The sequence below is a fragment of the Aquarana catesbeiana genome, linkage group LG12 (genome assembly GCF_042186555.1).
Source record: "Aquarana catesbeiana isolate 2022-GZ linkage group LG12, ASM4218655v1, whole genome shotgun sequence".
Classification (NCBI taxonomy): domain Eukaryota; kingdom Metazoa; phylum Chordata; class Amphibia; order Anura; family Ranidae; genus Aquarana; species Aquarana catesbeiana.
The window spans coordinates 35589275-35608915 of NC_133335.1; the positions used below are offsets into that span (position 1 = coordinate 35589275).

Below are 19641 nucleotides of genomic sequence, written 5' to 3' on the forward strand. Positions count from 1 at the left end.
AGCTCAAACTTACTAAACAGCCAGCGACCAACCGAAATTGACCTGTCTAACAATATGCGTTAAAAACTGTTTTTTTTTTCAAATTATGTTTTATTTAAAAATTAAAAAAGGAATATAAACAAAGCAATGACAGAATCTCAATTACAATTCTTACATATTGTTACAAATTGCTGGTAGTGAGAATAAACATAGGGAATCAAGAAACATGTAGGTGAGTGTGTATCAGTTGGGATCATATGTCAATACAGATAAGAGATTACTAACAATACAGACAAGCAGTTATACTGCAGGTGTCTCTGCCTCCCGGTCCAGGGGGTAAGAGGGGAGGGAAAGGAGGGGGAGTTAATGTGGGGCGGGTAAAGGAGGGGGGGTGGTGAAAGGGAGGGAGAAGAAGTCCGAGGAGCATTCCTCACTTTTTAACACTTGCCAGAGTCCGCTATTTTTATACAATCCATCAAGTTTCAACCACATGTGTCAACCCAGTTTGTCCAGATTTTGTCATATTTAGCTGGACAATTTTTACTTTCATACGTGATTTTATAGAGTGGAAGGACCTTGTTTATTGTGCTATACCATGAGGATCTCGTAGGAAGATCCATTCCCCTCCATCTCAGTAAGATTTCTCTCCTAGCATAGAACAGGGTAAGGTCATGCACAATTTGGTGTATCTGTCTCCTTCAATGTCACCTAGGTAACTGAGGAGGAAAAGGAGAGGGTCTAATGGTACAGTGAATCCACAAATCCCCGTTAGTACATCAGCCACTTCCTGCCAGTATGGGCAAATTTTTTGGCAGGTCCAGACCTTGTGGAAGAAGGAGCCTCGTTCAGAGGAGCACCTAGTACATAGTGGGCTAAGGGAGGGATATATATCGGAAAGTCTCTGTAGGGTATAATATGCCCTGTGTAAAAACTTTAATTGTTTGAAGCGGTCTTTAGAGGCAATCATGGAGGGAATATATACCGAGACAATTTCCTCCCAGATGTCCTCATCAAGATTAGGTATGTCGTCCCTCCACTTACTCAAAGTGATCAAGGTGTCCGTATCATGAGCCACTGTGGGTTGTAAATAGAGGGAAGAGAGAGCCTTTCCCATCACTCTCGAGGTGAGGAGCCTCTCGATCGAGTCCGACTCCAGCGTAACGGGGTTAGGAAACTGTGAAGCAAGGGCATGTCTAAGCTGGCAATATCTAAAATGAAAAGAGGCGGGAAGGTCAAATGTACGTCTCAGTTCCTGGAAGGTCAGAATTTTGCCATTCGGCATTACATGCTTAACTGTCAGGATTCCCCGCTTAGCACACACCACTGGGTCAGGTACTGTATTTAAATGTGAGAGGAGGGGATTGCCCCAGAGAGGAGTGTTGGGGGAGACAGTTGTTGGCTTGTTTCCAAAAGCCCTGGAGGCCTGCTATATCCGGATGAGTCCTCATAGGCCCCGTTACACGAGGATGGGCTTTGCAGCCCCTAAAAACCAGGTTGGAGAGGGCCGCATAGGAACCCAGGATTGCGGCCTCGAGGGTGATGGCTGGGTTCTGTCTAGGCTGGGAGAACCACCATCTGACCGTCACTAAGACTGCTGCCCAATAGTATATGAGAAAATTTGGAAGGGCCAGGCCCCCACTGGAGAGGAGGAGATAGAGGGTACGCCTTGCCACCCGGGGGGGGTGCGACCCGCCCAAACGAAGCTGGTCACAATGCTGTCTAGCTTTCGAAAAAAGGATCGGGGGATGGGAGTGGGAGTTTGTTGGAAGCAATATAATAGCTTGGGCAGGTGTTAAAAACAGGTTTAGTCTGCACACATTTGCAAATACATGTGTAAGCCCCGTCAAGGCACCCTGTTTTCTGTAGTCCCCAACACTGACTCCTGGGTCTCCATAATGGAGGGGTGGGCTCCTTCCAGGCCACTTGTCCTCGTTTATCCATGAAAATGCATGTGCTCCCATTGTGGAGACCCAGAAGTCAGGGCTGGCTGGTTAGTAAGTTTGAGCTTGGAAATCTCTTTGTTTAATATGTGTCGCCCTCCCAGTGCTCCTTGCTGCAATAGACCAGTTATAGGTGGAGGCAGTGGCCACTTGTTTGTATTTTAATTATATTGGTCAGCAGGGCCATCTTTAACATCAATTGGGCCCTCCTGAATCCACTTATCAACTCTTTTAGACAGTGTGGGCTCAAGGGGCAGCTGCTTTGGGCCCCACCACAGTGAACTGGCCCGTGGCAGCTGCTCCTTTTTGCCCTGTGTTAAAGACAGACCTGTTGGTCAGGCAATGCACTGACATCTTTGCTGCCATAGTGCTATATGCTGGGTGCTTAATGTGCCCCTGTACCTTTAAGGAGGGGTGGGCTCCTTCAAGGGCCACCTGTCCTCACTTATCCATAAAAATGCATGTGCTCCCTTGTGGAAACCCAGAAGTCAGTGTTAGGGAAAACAGGGTGCACTGAGGGGACCTGCAGCTTACGCATGTATTTGCAAATGTGTGCAGACTAAACCCCTGTTCTTAACGCATATTGTTAGACAGGTCAATTCAGTTGGTCTCTGGCTGGTTGGTCAGTTTGAGCTTGGAAATCCCTTTGTATTTGTTTGACAAGCTTTTATTATACTTCACAGTGGATGATTTTGGATTTGACATTTTTGGACTTTACAGTGTGATTTATACATTATATGAACAATGGGAAAACCTCACACCTTAACTTTGATTTACGTTCATCTAATATATGTTTTATATCCAGTGGTCCTGGGCAATCGCATACGGAAAAGTTCTCTCTCTCTCTCTCTCTCGATCTCTCTCTCTCTCTCTCTCTCTCTCTCTCTCTCTCGATCGATCTCTCGATCGATCTCTCTCGATCCTCTCTCGATCTCTCTCTCTCTCTCTCTCTCTCTCTCTCTCTCTCTCTCTCTCTCTCTCTCTCTCTCTCTCTCTCTCTCTCTCTCTCTCTCTCTCTCTCTCTCTCTCTCTCTCTCTCTCACAGAAAAGGTCTCCTCCCTCCCCCCCCAGTTTGGAAGTGCCCAATGCTCTACGGTGTCTTTTGTATGATGTACCCGTCACTGGAAACACCTGAACTCAATCATTTAGAGGGGTTTCCACATACATTTGCCGATATAGTGGACGTGATGGTATGATGTCCGCATACTTATGCAAATGGCAAACTGTTACCGGTGCATAGATTTTTAAAGCGGTATTACACCCAAAAGCACACATTTATTATATTGCAGCTTACCAGTTCTTAGATCTCTGGGGACATCATGCCAGACCACAGTGAAAAATAATTGCCAGTTTCTGCTTCATGAGCGTCTTAGTTTCTATCTATTTGACCAGAAACCTCAAATAATTTTTGTTTACTAAAGGATGCCTATGAGACCCTAAACCACAGTATGGGCTGGGCAGAGTCACAGGGAATTGTGGGTTCTCCATGCGCTTCTTTTGTCTAACAGGAATTCTATTGTGTAACATGCCGGACAGGCTTCAGCTTTTGTTGTCTCCTGCTGTGCTGTCCCTTTAAAGCTTTTGAAAAAAAAAAAAAAAAAAAAGGAGGAGGGAGTGAGTCAGCAGAGGAGGAAAGGTATATATGTGTCATATTCAGCCCTCTTCCTCCAAATCACATGAGATTGTGTCTGACCTGCACCATGTACAGCCGACTTCTGCTCCTACTACTCGCCCTGGTCTCCTGGGTCCAGGCTGGGCTCTACTACAAGCCGGGGCAGAGCTGCCACAAGCCTTTAGCTAGAGGAGGAGACTTCGGGCAGAAGTGAGTATTACTATTTATTATTCTTATAACTGATAAGTATTCATGTATTGATCACTGGAGGCTTGTGCACCACCCAAAGGAGCTATAATGCTTCTACCCTACCTATTGTATTGTAACTGCATTGTCTCTTTATTTTGTAAAGCGCTATCTAAAAATAATAATGACTTCTCCACACAAGCTGGTAATCAGATTTACTGGATGTCTCGGTCATGTCTCTACATGTTGTCCCCTCCTGCCCTCTGGAATTGATCTTAAAGCTCACTGTGAGGGTGAAACCTGCCACCTTTAAGAGACTCCATTCTCTCCCTATGGCATACACAAGTCCTAACATACACATTTTTAGATTCTGTGATCGGGGAGCCCCACCTAGTACTTGGGGTGGTCTGTTTCGGTAGAACTCCCAGAGAACTGGGTCCATCTGGTTTCAGCCAGATGGACCATGTGAAAGTACCCTAGTCCCCATCTGGAGCCTAACGCCCCAACCCCCACCTCCCCGGGGGATCAGGGCAGAGGTCCTTTCTTTTCGGAGGGGGACCATATGTACACCCTGTGCACTTTCTTTGTCTCACTTTTGGTGTGCACTTTTTTTTTTTATTGCACCGGGTGGAGTTTTTGGCTTTTTTAAAAAAAAAAAAATATAGGGATCTGAATGCAATGCATGTTTACCACCTATGTGAATGTCTCCATTGAAAACCATGCAGCTCAGATCCATAAATTAAAAATTGGCTGTAAATGTGTTTGTTTATTTGTGTGTGTGACCTTATAACGGTACAAAGCCCTACTCCATAGGTAGCAACATTTTCCCAAGAGTTCATTTTTTTATACCATGTAAATTATATTATATATATATATATAATCTCTTAGTCTATATATATATATATATAATTTTTTCAAAAGGAGAGGAAAAACTTTTAAGGTGCGCTCCAAAAACAGTAGGGACAGAGCTAGGAACACTAAGGAAGTGATGGTATTGCTGATGTCGCAAGAACAAAGACAAGCTTGCATGTGATTCAGCCCGCTAGGCTCCTCCTAGGAGTAAATTATCCCTCTTTAATTGGACTGCCTTGTTGAAAGTGACACTGAACAATATCCTTATTCTCCCAATAAATCCATATGCAACCACATTACAGTAGCCCTGTATATTCTATTTTTTTTTTTCAAATATAAATTTTTTATTCAACTCCAAAAAGGAGTTGGAGGCCCTCGCAGTACAAAAAAAGAGTATGTACATTGCCACGGTTACATTGTACATAGACTATGTTGAGGGTATTTGCAAACATAAAATATTACAGCTCATATGTTAGCGTGGAACAATAGATCAAGTGTTTGTCCCCAACCGGATTCACACTCATCAATATCAATTCCTGTGGAGATGTCAGAATGTAGAGGCTCTCCCCCTTTACTTTTTCGTCTTTTCTTAAGGAGGAAACAAACAAAGGTGATATTGGGGTGTGGGTAGAATAGTGAAAGGGAGGAATACTATAGGAGGGGGGGAGGGGACAGAAAAGGAGGAGAGAAGACATGGTGGTAACCGGAGGGTGTGGACTCAAGGAAGGAACAGGGGTGGTCTATGACCCCAGGAGACCTTGCCCTTCATTAAAATAGACATTCCATATGCTCCAGGTCTTCTTGAAGGTCTCTTGTCTGTTTTGTGCAGTGAGGATTAAATCCTCCATCTTTCTGTACCTCCTCCACTTTTCTCAGCCAATGTGCAATGGTCGGGGGATGGGGGACTGTTGTTTCCAATAGAGGGGTATACACGCCTTTGCAGCATTAATTGTATATTCTATTCTTTACTATGTGTTTTCTTAAGTTTTTTTTTTTTTTTTTTCTCCTTGTAACGTCCGCTGTGAGCTCCTGAAAATCCCCCCCCCCCCCCTTAATTCAGTTTATTTGGAATGAGAAGTGCACCTTAGCTGTGGTCATGTACACTACTTTTATGCACAGTACACTTCCCATAGTCCATCTTGGGAGGGAGCAAGAGAGGGTCACTACATTATTACATACAGAGAGACCATGGAGAACAAATGTAGGCACCCTCTAACAGGAAGTTGGATCACAACAGCAAAAAAAAAAAAAAGGCCAAGAACAATAGAATATACTTTTTTGAGCTAAGAATACATGATTAAGTAGATTTTTTACATACCGGCGTTTACCTTTTTCAGGTAGTGTACTGGAATAGCCCATCTCAGGATCTGCAAAAAAAGACAGTTAAAGGTCTGCAAAAATGTTTTGCTACAACTTTACTAATAAAAGTTTTTTTTTTGTTGTTGTTTAATAGTAAAATGAGGGTTTATGAGTAAAAGATTGTTTAGTCCAAGCCTCTGATTTACCACTTGTGTGTAGTGGAAGCTGTTCCTTGTTTTGAGGCTGCTTTGTTGAACTTGCTGGAGCCTGTAGTTCTTCTAAACTCAACAGTGCAGCTCACGTAACTAAAGACAAAGTGGTCCCCTCTGGGGTTTTTCTAATACATTTTTCACAGATATTTTTTGTGTAAAATGCTTGTCCTAGATACTTGTACAAGGAAATACACTTAAATACAGTTGTGTAATTCCCCCCCCCCCCCCCCGCCCCTTTCACTGTGTTATTGACACAGCAGTCTGTCTTCCAGGGTACTTGGAACAGTATTGGGGAAATTCTGGAGGTGAGAGAACATCCCGTGACACACCAGACCAGCTGCTTCCTGATCATAAACAACATGGGCCAAATAATTGGCCACATTATGAACATGGGGGCGACCACCTGGAACAGGCAGCTGTATTTTTCAAATGCTGAGGTTTTTAGCATTACAAGTTTAAAAAACAAAAACAAAAAAAAAACTTCCTTATTCTTCAACAAAATTCATATATAACCACTCCACAGTGGCCCTGTATATTCTATCTTTTAAATTATTTCTTACGGTGTTTTTTACCTCCTTGTAACATCCTTTGTGAGCTTCTGAACCTCTACTTCCCCCCCCTCACTTCATTTTCTTTGGAATGAGAAGTGCACCTTAGTTGTGGTCATGTGCACTACTCTTATGCACAGTACACTTCCCATAGTCCATAGTTCATCTTGGGAGGGAGCAAGAGAGGGTCACTACATTACTACATACAGTAGTAGTAATCTCCCCAATGGGCCACAGATGGAAAAAAGAAACTGACAGGGGTTATAACCCTCCCTTACTTCAGTCTTACTCCCATCAATCAAGATCCTTGGTCTCCACAGCAAGAAGTAACCAAGTCAGCCATTCCTCAGCTTAGCTTGGGAGTGTTATATCTGGATGCCACTGGACTGGATGTAGCAAGGCTAGCCTGGAAATGACCTGTGTCCAGGGAGCTCCATATCAGGTGCTTTTCAGACTCCAGTATGGTAACAAATTAGTTGCAGCGTTCTTTCCAGGTCCTGAGCAGACTGTATTGCTGTTCTTTCAGCAGCCCTAGGGAGAGCTGGCCTTCCAGTAATCGTGACTATCTCTGAGACTGATTCTGGCTTACCTCAGTCTTTCACTGTATAGACTATCTTTGAAGAATCACGGTCTTCTGCTATCTCCAGGCTTTTAGAGCCCCATACAGCTGTAAAGACTGCTCCATTACATCTGCTCTTTGAGGAATTCTCCTAGACAGCCCTTGAGCGTCTACTGGTCTTGTTTCTTGTGGGAAAGATTGTGCTAAGCAGTGGTTTTACCCACTGTGGGTTTGCAAGTGACCCAACTTAACAGGCTCACTTTTTCAAAGATTTTACAAGCCAACAATTCGAATCCCTCATTAAAGCCCTAATTCTTGCTGGCAGGTCCTACCCTGTTTTGTCCCAGTGCCTTTTGTGGTATCCACATTCTGGGATACAGAAAACCCCTCTGTTCTGCTGTCCCCCTCCGTTCTTCCTCTGTGTCCCCCTCCGTTCTGCTGTCCATACCACCTGTCTAAACTGGTTGCACTGTTACTTTTTTTTGCCAAAATTTGGCAAAAAAAAGTAACAAAAACCATCTTTTTGGGGCACGGGGGGGGGTCCCTGAATGGCAGTTTGGAAATGTGGTCACCCTAGTTCCATGGATCCCGATGCATGATGCAATCTGGGTATTCAGAAGCAACTTTAGGCCTATGACTCTTTGAGTCTCCAGATAAGGCATGTTTTCAGTCATTATTTTTTTTTCTATAGGGCCTTGTCCCAGGATGTGACTCTCTTTGCTGATGGGTGTTCTGAGTTATGTCTGCTGATGTAGCTGGTTGTTTTCTTCCTCATACCCTATACTACTATTTTTGCACACAATCGTGCTGTTGGAACTGTTCGTTACAAAAATGAGACATGCTGGTTGTAAAAGGGTTATCCCTGTGCTGACTTTTTTTTTCTAAGAAAAGGATCTTACAGTGGGCCCAAAAATACTGTTTGTTTCCATTATGACTCACTTGTGAGAATGTGATCCCTTTGTAAATGGAGCAGTAGGTAGGGGGTAGCTGGGAACCCAAATGGCTTTTTAATCGGGTACCATAGAGATCTTCGAACCTTGGGAGGGCATTCAGCATCGTCCAAAACTGGTATACTTTATGGATGCAATGACCTTTTTTAATATGACATATGTTTATATCCTAGATTGTAAGCTCTAACGAGAAGGGCCCTCTCATTCCTCCTGTAATTGAATTGTATTGTAACTGTACTGTCTGCCCTTAGGTTGTAAAGCGCTGTGAAAACTGTTGGCACTGTATTATAATAATAATAATAATAATAATATTTTAATATTTTTTAGGACATACCCAAGGCCTCACGAATATCTGTCTGTAAATAGTCTACCAAAAGCCTGGGACTGGCGTAATGTCAACGGCTTAAACTTCGTCAGCACTACACGAAACCAGCACATCCCACAGTACTGTGGATCATGTTGGGCACATGGAAGTACCAGCGCCATGGCAGGTGGGTTATACTCCCCTTACATCCAGAAGGGGGGCAGTGTACCATACCTAAAAACTCTATACATTTTAGGAAACCCTCAGGGACAGAAGGAGGTTGAGTGGTGCATAGGGTGGTATTTCATTAGACACTGCACTTTAGGCAATACTGACCCAAGGAATACTGTATGTCATGAGAAGAATACAACTATTCACTAAAAAATTTTGTAAAATTAGTGACATTTTTGTTTGTCCAAAATACATATTTAGAAAGGCATGTATGCATTACTGACACCCACTGAGTGCTTCCACTTTCTGTCTCTTCATCAGGAGATTGAAAACCTCAAAGAGCTGTAAAAAATAAAAACCTTTTTCAGCCCTTTCTGGCTGCATCCAGCGTTTTAAAATAAATAAAATGTGCTGTTTTAGGCTTTAATGAATTTTGAAAAAATATTCCAGTATTAATAAGTAACACAATGCAATGAAATTGGATGCTGCTACTCTCTGCTCCTAATATTTCAGTTGATATTTTTTCTGTTCCTCTAACATGATTGTTCATAACCCTCCCTGCAGATCGCATAAACATTAAGAGGAAGGGGACCTGGCCATCTGCCTACCTGTCTGTGCAGAATGTGATTGACTGCGGCAACTCAGGATCTTGTGAGGGTGGAGACCATGGTGGGGTCTGGCGGTATGCAAACTCCCATGGTATACCGGACGAAACCTGCAATAATTACCAAGCCAAGGACCAAGGTAAGATAAGGGGGACATCAATAGGTAATAAGCTGGACAACAATAGGCCTTATATGTACCTGACTTTGTTGACCCAAAGCAGCCATGTTCCTAGTCCGCAGAATCGATGAACAATAGGAGAAATCTGATTGGTTGCTTAGCGTCTGCTGTGACGCTGTCTTACTGCATTTTGTTTCTTTTCTCCTTTTTTTTTTTTTTCTATGCTCACCCCCAGTTTGTACTTGGGTACACTGCTTCTAACTTGGGCACAACTGCTCCCAATTTAGTACATGTTTTTTTTTTTTTTGGCCCCACTTATCTTGTTAGCGTGTCTGGATCCATAGGGTGTGGGTTTGTGTGTGTATCTGTGCTTTACATTTTCTTTTTTTTTCACCGTTTTTGTGGTCACCCCACTTAGTACGTGGGTGTGTGTGTGCATCTGCCCCCAATTAACTTGTCTGTGCAGGTGTGTGCAGTCATTTGTGAAAGATCTCAGTGAGTTAATGTTTACAGACAATGAGAAACTGTTCTGTACTGATCAGCAGGGCAGTGCTATTGTGTTAAAGCGTCCAGAATAGAGATTGTATTCCTGAGGAGCAAGGAGAGTCAACTGAGCAGGCATTGTATGCTATGAGGTGTTGTGTTTTTTTGTTTTTTTAAGTGATTGTAAGGGCTCTTTGTAATTTATTTATTTTTTGTTAAGTTGTACTTATCTGCTCTGTGCAAGGGTTTTGCACAGAGTGCCCCGATCCTCGTTTCTGGGGTCCCCCGGCAGTGCTTCTTGCTTCTCTTCAAGTGCCCCCACTGGGAGCCGCTTTCCATGGGGGCACCCATGCGGGCGTGATCCCGAGTCCTGCTGCTGCGTCCATTGACACAGACAGCAGGACTCGGCCCTGACTCCCGTGTCGCTGGATTTGATTGACAGCAGCAGGAGCCAATGGCTCCTGTGGCAATCAATCTATCCGATGAGGACCCAAGACAGCGGCTCGAGCTGCTGTGCTTGTCCTCCGTCAGTGGAATGATCAGGTTCAGGTAAGAAAAAGGGGGGGCTCTGGGGGGGGGCAGTTGCAGCACAGAAGGTTTTGCACCTAGAGGCTCACAGCAAGGGTCCGGTGCATCCTGGTTCACCATTTTAGGTCCGATTTCAGCCCGAATTTTTGGCTGAATTAAGACCTGAAACAGACCAAAAGATGCACAGGGCTCCTGTGCAAATTTTTAGCGGAGATATGTGAACCGGCTCCATAGAGAGCCGGTCAAAATCTTTTGCTATTGCGAATTGGATGTGGGGAACCCGCAACCAATTCGCAATAGTGTGAACCCAGCCTAAAGAGGAACTGCAGTCTGCTCACATAATTTGTAATAAACACATCTTTGACATTCTGAAGCTTCCCTCCACTTTGCATATTTTATATATGCTGTGATTCTGTACTTGCCAAATATACTGCAGAAATCTCCCTCCTCTGAGTCTGACTGCAACCATTTTAACTGTGGGCAGCTGAAGCTGCTGCCTGTTCACTTCCTGGGTCTACACAGACACACCTCCAACCCTGCAGCTCTCAATGGCCCCCTTATGACTCCTCCCCCTCCCTTCCTGGCAAACTCTCAGGAGAGTTAGAGAGAGCGCAGTGCATGATGTTATAAGCCTAGGGCTGGCTAATGACCAGACAAGAAACAGGAAGTGAGCTGTATAAGGAATTTACTGGCAGAAAAAAAGTTTTACTATCCAAATTTCAAACAACAAGGGCAGAAATTTAATAGATGGAAAGATGAAGGTCTGCTTTAATGCATAGAATGCATTAAGGTGAAAAACCCTGAGGGTTTACAACTCCTTTAATTAAAACGTATATTATGGTTGCATGAAGTTACTGTATAGATTAAATCACGTATATTGCTTCAATATCTATAATGGTATCCCATACAAAGAATAGGTGATATGCATTCAGCCTGGAGATATACATTATGTGATATTCTCAGGCGATACAATAAAACCAAGCACAACTTGTTATAGTGAAGATCAGCACTTCTCAGTTTCATTATGCTATGTTCCCTATTTTTAAAAGGCAGATTACCAAGTACTTCCGCTAACTAGCAGCTGTAAAAAAATAAATAACATTATTTATTTTATTTTTTTTTTCACAACCCACTGTGGATCCATTTTTCCAAACAATCCTTGTATGCACTAAAACAACTAAAACACAGAAGTCTGCGTCAGACATGATTTATTATCTGCTAAATGCTATACTGTAATGATGGGCTCAGGCGCGTTCGGATCGTACCCACCAGGGAGCCGTCACTGCACAACACTAATCATAGGCAGCGTGTGTATGTGCAGCTACGGTCCGGGAAATGCCTCGCTGCCTATGATTGGTGGTTTGCAGTGACGGCTTCTTGGCAGCTATGATCCCAACGCGCCTGAGCCCATCCCTACTATACTGTCATGAAAAGTCCTAAAAGTACCAAGTGAACCTGTCTGTAGGACCCACTGGTGTTCACATATAGCTGGCTGAGTTCCCAAGGTGTAAGATCCATGTCCCATGAGTGATTTAATAGAAACTGCAGAATCGGTCCTTTTAGAGTTGATCGAATGATGTAGTGTTTTGAACTAAATACAGAAATCCACCTCAATTGGCTACTCGTGTCATCCATGGGTGGCCGTCGTACACCAGTCCTTTCCAATTTGTATAGATGGGTCTTGTATCCAGCTACAAACACAGATAATTGTAGTTCCCACAAAGTGTCTGGTGTGATCGGCCCCAAAGGAATCTTGCATAAGTGTCTATGTAGGTTATACAGTACATAGAGAAGGCATTATTTCAAACCTGAAACAAAAGAGAGAGGGCGCACCGGCCTTGTGCATTATCCTTAAAGTTTATTAAAACGAACACAAAAAAACTACTACTCACAAAGGTAGATGAAAATCACGCTAGAATGATCTTTTTGGTTAGTGGTGATCAATCCACTGATGGCAGTCTCCAGATCCTATGGGGAAGACGTGCAAATTGCTGCTGGCTGACGCGTTTCGAAGGTAGCACCTTCTTCTTCAGAGCCTCTTTTTGTGTTCATTTTAATAAACTTTTTTAAGGATAATGCACAAGGCCGGTGCGTCCTCTCTCTTTCGTTTCTAGTTTGATTGCTAGGATATCCCTATCCTTGAGGGCAGCAAGGCCGAAAGCTACCATCCATCCTGAACTTTGAACTGTCGGGCTTACACATTTATGTGCAAGAGTGTTTGTTTTGTTGTATTGGATATTATTTCAAACCCCTAAGGAGACATTCCTGAGAATCAAAATGGGATTCAGCAAAATGAGAAATGTGCATCATGAACTGAAATTTTTTTTTTTTTTTTGTGTTGATACTTTTTAATATGTAAACATTCTGAAATTACAGATTGCAACAAATTCAATCAGTGCGGTACCTGTGTGACGTTTGGGCAGTGCTTCACCATCTCCAACTACACGCTGTGGAAGGTCGCAGATTTCGGCTTTGTCAGTGGGAGAGAGAAGATGATGGCCGAGATCTATAAGAATGGACCCATTAGGTAACCAGACCCCTGAAACCAAGTAAAAAAAATTGGTTACATGAAAGCTAGTCCACAAAAAATATTTGATCTCTCAGAGACATCTGGGGGGGGGGGGTCTCTGCTTGTTGTGACCCTATTAATGCAGAGTCCTTATGAGCAAGGTCTGTTCTTGTTGCCAGAGCAGCCATGCTCTTTTCTGTCTAGTGTGGTTCATTGCTTTTGGGCAATAAGAATATGTCTTCCTTATCCATTGTGTAAAACCTCCATCACATCTGAAAGAAGACCTCCTCGTACATCAACTGATCTTTGAAAACAACACAGTTGAAATACATAAACTATTTTCTTGGCAAAATATTTGTAATATTTGATGATTCATACACTTCCACTTCCACACGCTGCATGGGTAGAGGGTGACACCACTATTCAGACCCCTCTGCTGTCAGGAAAGTAAGGAACAATTGGTGGAGTTCAGCTGTAGTTTTTTTAATGTGAACTTGGCAAACGACTGGATTTTGATTAGTTGTGATCTGATCTCCATTTCTTTTTTTTTTTTCTCATTAACTGTACATTCTCCGGCCTTTGTGTATCAAACCATCTGCATTCCCCAACATGAGAAGAATTAGAGATGCAGCTAATGAAGGAAGTGGAGGGCAGTGACTCACAAAAAACAATCAACCTTAATCTTTCAATGACCAGGCTTTAGTATACTTATATCTGATTGGGCTTGGGAATGATTGCCAACAATGACTGCTCTTTTACATAATCCTTGTGTTACCTTATTAATGAAGCCAGCTACCATTGTAAAGATTACTGTGGCCAATGGACAGGTCTTATTTCAGGTACCTTGAAAAGTGAGGCTCATTGGCATCACATTTGCTGTAATGAATATATCATTGAAGTGCTGTATGTAAAATAAGTGATGTTTTATATTTGTATTTTCTAGCTGTGGTATAATGGCTACAGAGAAACTAGATGCCTACACTGGGGGCCTGTATACTGAGTACCAGCCCAGTCCCATGGTGAATCACATCGTGTCTGTGGCCGGCTGGGGTGTGGATGAGAACGGCGTGGAATACTGGATTGTCCGCAACTCCTGGGGAGAGCCTTGGGTGAGCCATCTCTTCTTCTTCTTCTCTATACTCTGCGAGGGGAGCAGGAAACCTGTGCTAAGGGAATCATTTTGGCTGCTCTGCTAGTCTCCCTATTGATCTATTGGCTTCAATACTTCCAGGCCCAATGACCTGGTACAATTATACAGATGAAGCATGTAGATTTCACTTGTTGCCTGAATATTTCGGTAGGAGAATCAGAAAGTTTTGAAATCGGCAATAGAAATATAAGATGTAAACCCAGTGCAAAATCTCATACAAGCTTTAATATGTCAATGTCATTTCAAAAGTCACTTTATCTGCAACATTCGATTGAATAATATCAAATAATCCTGTTGTTAAGGTCTCAACGTGACATTGCATTGTCACCCTAAAACTGCAACCGATCAAGGACTTTTGACCGGGTCACCAAGATCCCCCTCCCCTTTTTTAAAAATATTTAATGAAAATTCGTTTTGAAAGGGCATTACCCTGTTAAATGTTGATGAGATTTTAAATGTGTGTGTATAGATATATATTTTTGCATTGTTTTAATTCTTCTGTAACTCGCTAGTTTTTCTTCTTCCATCATTTTGTTATTGCAGTAAGTATAGCCATTAGGGCTTGTTTACACTTGTGATTGGGGGTGTTAATATTATGCAGTTGAGCTGTGCATTTACTGCCCCTCAACTGCTTCATCTTTTGCTGCCTGGGCTCACTGATGTGCTGGGACTTTCACACTCAGGGCAGATCTCTACTAATAGCTGCTTGGCAGCTCCCAACTAAAGAGCCAATCCCAGCAGGACTGTCCTTGGGCAGTGACCTTTCAGAAGCAGCCATAGGCGTGCGCACAGGGTGTGCCAGGTGTGCCTGGGCACACCCTAATCGCCTTGTGTGGTGCATATTCCCCCCTGTTTAGACCACTGATATTTCATCCAAAAAAAAAATATTACAAAACAAAATAATTTTAAAAGAATAAAAATACAACTACTGACACTGTCCACTGCCCTACTGACACCATTAGTACATATACACATGCATATGTATTTGAGCTTTGGGGTGCACACCCTAATGCAATAGGCTGCGCACACCTATGGAAGCAGCTAACCCTACTGGCAGAGCCTCCATTACCTTAAACTACGTAGAGGATTCTTTACTGTAAGAGTGGCAAGGATGTGGAATTTCCTTCCACAGGAGGTGGTCTTAGCAGGGAGCATCGATAGTTTCAAGAAACTATTAGATAAGCACCTGAACGACTGCAACATACAGGGATATACAATGTAATACTGACACATAATCACACACATAGGTTGGACTTGATGGACTTGTGTCTTTTTTCAACCTCACCTACTATGTAATTGTAAGCCTAGTGCACTCCCTACCAAGTATCATTCACTGCTGTCCCTGTTATCTGCCCCCCACCCTTATCGGCCCATTGATACCTTCATCTCTACCTTCGCCACAACTGCAACTGGAGAATGATGGCAATCAGATTTCACAGCATGAGGTACACCTGATCTGCTGCTCTTCAAGTCCGCCCAAAACTAACCCCAGACACTGAAAAAGAACAGGCTGTTCATGGAAAGCAGTGGGCCAACGGAGGTGGGGGGGAGGCTGGGTGGGGGGGGATCTCCCCTGACCAGTCCTGCATTCTACACGGACCATCTGGGCCATGTGGGGGAAGTAATAATGAGTCAGTCCTAACAGAAGCCTGGTATTTGGTTTCTGTAGTGTTATGTTTATTTATAGGGCTACGCTCTTCCACCTCACTCCAGGGCACGCTGATGTATGGCTTTTATGGAAACTGAGGGCTTCCATAGCGTTGGTGCTGCGTCCTTTCAGCTCAGCAGGCACACTGACATTATAGAAGTCTGGTAGATCAAATGCCAGGCTTCCCTAGCATTACGCCTGTGCGGCTGCGCCCTTTCAAATCTGGGCACACGCCAGCAAAGACTCCTGGAAAGCCGAGAGGGCGGCCAATAAGAGGAGAGCTGGGATATGACAATACTTATGTCATATACCATGCCACTCCTAAATCTGCTCCACTTCCTCCAGGTGCCAGCACCAGGATCATGATGCTCTTATGAAATTAAAGAATGCTGGCTGTAAGACCAGATTAAGAGCATCATAGGTGGAATATCATATAATAGTCTACAATAAAACTGTGAATTAGATGAAAATAAATAAAATCAAAGTTCAGTGTCATCCATGCAAAACTTCCACCAGTGAATTATTAAGAAGCTTATATGTGTGTGTATGTGTATTTTATGTATTATATTATATGTACTGTTATACATATATTGTGGGAGTTGTAAAGACAGAAGCTTTTTTTTATCTTAAGGCATTCTATGCTTTAAGATAAAAAGCCACCTGTGTGAAGCAGCCTCCCTCAGCCCCCCTAATACTTACCTGAGGTCCCTCTCTGTCCAGCGATGTCTACGAGTGTCTCAGCCGTGCGATATCCTCCTTCCGGATTGGCTGAGACATAGGGGCGCCATTGGCTCCCGCTGCTGTCAATCAAAATCAGCCAATCAGGGGAGAGAGGGGGCGGGGCCAGGTTGGGGCTTTGTGTCTGAATGGACACACAGAGCTGTGACTCGGCTCAAGTGCCCCCATAGCAAGCTGCCTGCTGTGGAAGCACTGAACAGGGGTGAGGGGACAGGATCACAGAAGAGGGACCCAAAAAAAGGGGAGGATCCGGTCTGCTCTGTGCAAATCCACTGCAACAGAGCAGGTAAGTATAACATGCTTTATTATTTGTATAGGAAAACAAACTAGACTTTACAATCACTTTAAAGAGGAGACTGCCCAAACCAGGTTTACTCTACATATAAAAGGCGCTATGTTAATGTTAATATGCAAGAATGCAAATTGGGACATTTTGATGGCTACAGCTGTCCACAGCTAGGGGTCATTATCTGTCACTTAGGACAAAAGCAGATCAAAGGCCTAATAGGATTGACCAATCAAATTGCTTGTCCTTGTGGGAAAAAGGTGTATAAGTGAAGGTCCGGTTTGGCTAAAATGTGACAGGAGAAACTGGGTTCTCTGAAGGTGTCTAAATGCTGCACAAATAGCCTGTCACCTATTTTATCTGTACCTCTGTTGGATTGATTCTGAAGTTTCAATAAAGTGCATCTCTCTGGAAGAATTGGGTTGCTGCTGGAAATGTATTGCATCATACTAATAATTTAATTAATCATCTACACACTACTACAGTGTGATTTTTCCGCTTTAAATCCACAAGTGCAGGCAGCCACCAACTCGTGCTTCCCCAACCGCTCTGAGGCTTACCACAGAGAATGGCACCCTCAAATGAGAAGTCAGCAAGCGCTAGTTGTTTTCATCAATATGAATCACCATGGAATGGGGTAGATCACAGGTCCGCTTTTACTCTCTGTACAGTCAAGGCCAGGCATATAGGTATAAAAGACAAAACAAGACCACTTCCTTTAGTGCAAATATGAATTATATTTGGCTTTAAAGCAGGTTAAAAACACTCTCATGAACGCTCTGTAAAGAAAGATGTATACTGCAACCCCCAGCCTCTTTGAGGATATGCATGAATGTGCAGTGACGTCATGACTTCTGGCTCCGCCCTACACATTTCGTCATGCCTGATTACGTCATTTATTATGAAACGCATAGGAAAGAGCCAGAAGCTGCGACATCAGTGCGTGTATCCTCGAGGATTCTGGGAGTTGTAGTTTACGTCTTTCTATACAGAGAATTTATGAGTGTTTTTTTAAGCTGTTTTAAGCCAAATATACTTCAGATTTAGACTATGGGAAGTGGTCTTGTTTTGTATTTTATACCTATATGCCTGGCCTTGACTGTACAGAGAGTTAAAGCGGACCTGTGATCTACCCCATTTCATGGTGCTTTATATTGATGAAAACAGGCAGTGGTTGCTGACTTCTCATTTGAGGGTCACAATCTCTCTGGTAAGCCTCAAATGGTTGGGGGAGCACGAGTTTGTGTCTATCTGCACTTTAAAGAGAGAAATCACACATATAATCCTCTTAAGAATTCACTGGTGGAAGCTTTGCATGGATGACACTGATGACTTTCATTTAATTAATTTTCATCAAATTCACGTTTTTTTTTTTTTTTAATGGGAATAAGCAAAAAGCAAGGCACTGAGTTGATCCTGCCCAGATCTTACAGGAGCTGCAGAGGAGAACCATCTATCCATCTACTCTTCATTCACTTACCATTCATCTACTCTTACTTTATCCATCATCCACCCCTCTACCATTTATCCACTATTGCTATAATACCATAGACTCTTAGTGTGTTTATCCAGGGACTAATTGTCAATACATAGGACAGAGGAGCGCTGGATGCTTTGTGTAATTTTTACACGTTTCTTTGTTACAGTTTTGTGGACTATTATACGATATTCCACCCATAATGCTCTTAATCTGGTCTTGCATGCAGAATTGTGGGTGCTCAGATCTGGACACTTCTTTGGCTGACTGTACTGACTCTTTGAACGCTGGTTATAAATTGATCACAAGTTTTTAGCTATTTCTAACTAACCTGTTTTGTATCTCTTTGCAGGGGGAAATGGGCTGGCTACGCATTGTAACAAGCACATATAAAGGAGGAAAGGGAGCAGACTACAACCTGGCCATTGAGGAGGAATGTGCCTATGGTGATGTTGTACTATCATAGTTTAATAAACATAATCGCAATAGAACAAAGCTGCTACATTCACTGCAACCTCAGCACTGGAAATGATCAAAGCAATGCAGACAAATCATCACGCAAGCTGCTACCAGGGGACTCTTCATCTCCTAAATGCATTCATAGGACTGGACAGTAGGGAACACGCAGCACTGGTGCCATGTATTCCTCACCAGGGCCTGGAAGCCAGGACTATATGCACAAGTACAAAACTGTCATAGAGGAGAAGCCATGCAGAATGCTGACGAGGAAAATTATGGTAGAACCCCAGTTAAAAAAAAAAAAAAAAATGTTTACAATAGAGTGCAGAAGAATTAGAACCTTTGCTGTGTTTTTATTTCAGCAACTCCATTAATTACATTTCCCAACATTTCCCGTCCTGGTGAAATAATGGGAAGTAAGAACATCTGAGTGGGGACACAGCAACAAAAACCTGACAGCCATTACCAATCCAACCTTCCTTGCTCTCTCCTGCTTGACAATCATCCTACAAACACACACATGTACCTACAGCTGTGATTTCTAAGTTTGATATCTTTCATGTGCAATAAATTCTGCATAAGTGCCATTAATTAGACAGAAAATGATTTTTAATTTGTTTTTTTTTTTTTTGTACAAAATGGTGAGTTGAAACTGATGACTAATTGAGACGTTCAAGTGTAAAAGAGAAATGCTGTCCTTGATGATTTTCTATATAATAAAGGTTTGATGAGAAGAATGTGTATTTTTTTTTTTGGGGTGCTGTTGATCAAAAAGTGACAATGACACAGAAATGTCTAAATATACCTTCTCCAGGTATGAAGAAAACTGGAGTCAAGGCGCTGAAGCCTTCAGAGGGAGAGCTTTGCAATGGCGGCCTATGTAGCTGTGTACGTTTAAATGTAATACCAATTTGAAGTTTAGGCCCGAGTGATAAAGGATCTCTGTGAAGATTGTACTGCTATTCCACATAACTGGTCACCAGGGCAGGAAGTGAGGGGAAATTATTCTGCATAATGGCGCCCAGATA

General features: G+C 42.9%; 1 protein-coding gene across 1 annotated transcript; it reads left to right on the forward strand.

The window, feature by feature from the left end:
- The first annotated feature begins 3560 nt into the window (after positions 1-3560).
- Positions 3561-19350, forward strand: CTSZ (cathepsin Z). Its single transcript, XM_073607563.1, has 6 exons — positions 3561-3741; positions 8465-8628; positions 9177-9356; positions 12723-12873; positions 13799-13964; positions 18507-19350. The coding sequence occupies exons 1-6, from the start codon at positions 3596-3598 to the stop codon at positions 18618-18620; spliced, it is 921 nt and encodes a 306-aa protein (XP_073463664.1). The 5' UTR covers positions 3561-3595; the 3' UTR covers positions 18621-19350.
- The last annotated feature ends 291 nt before the right edge of the window (positions 19351-19641 follow it).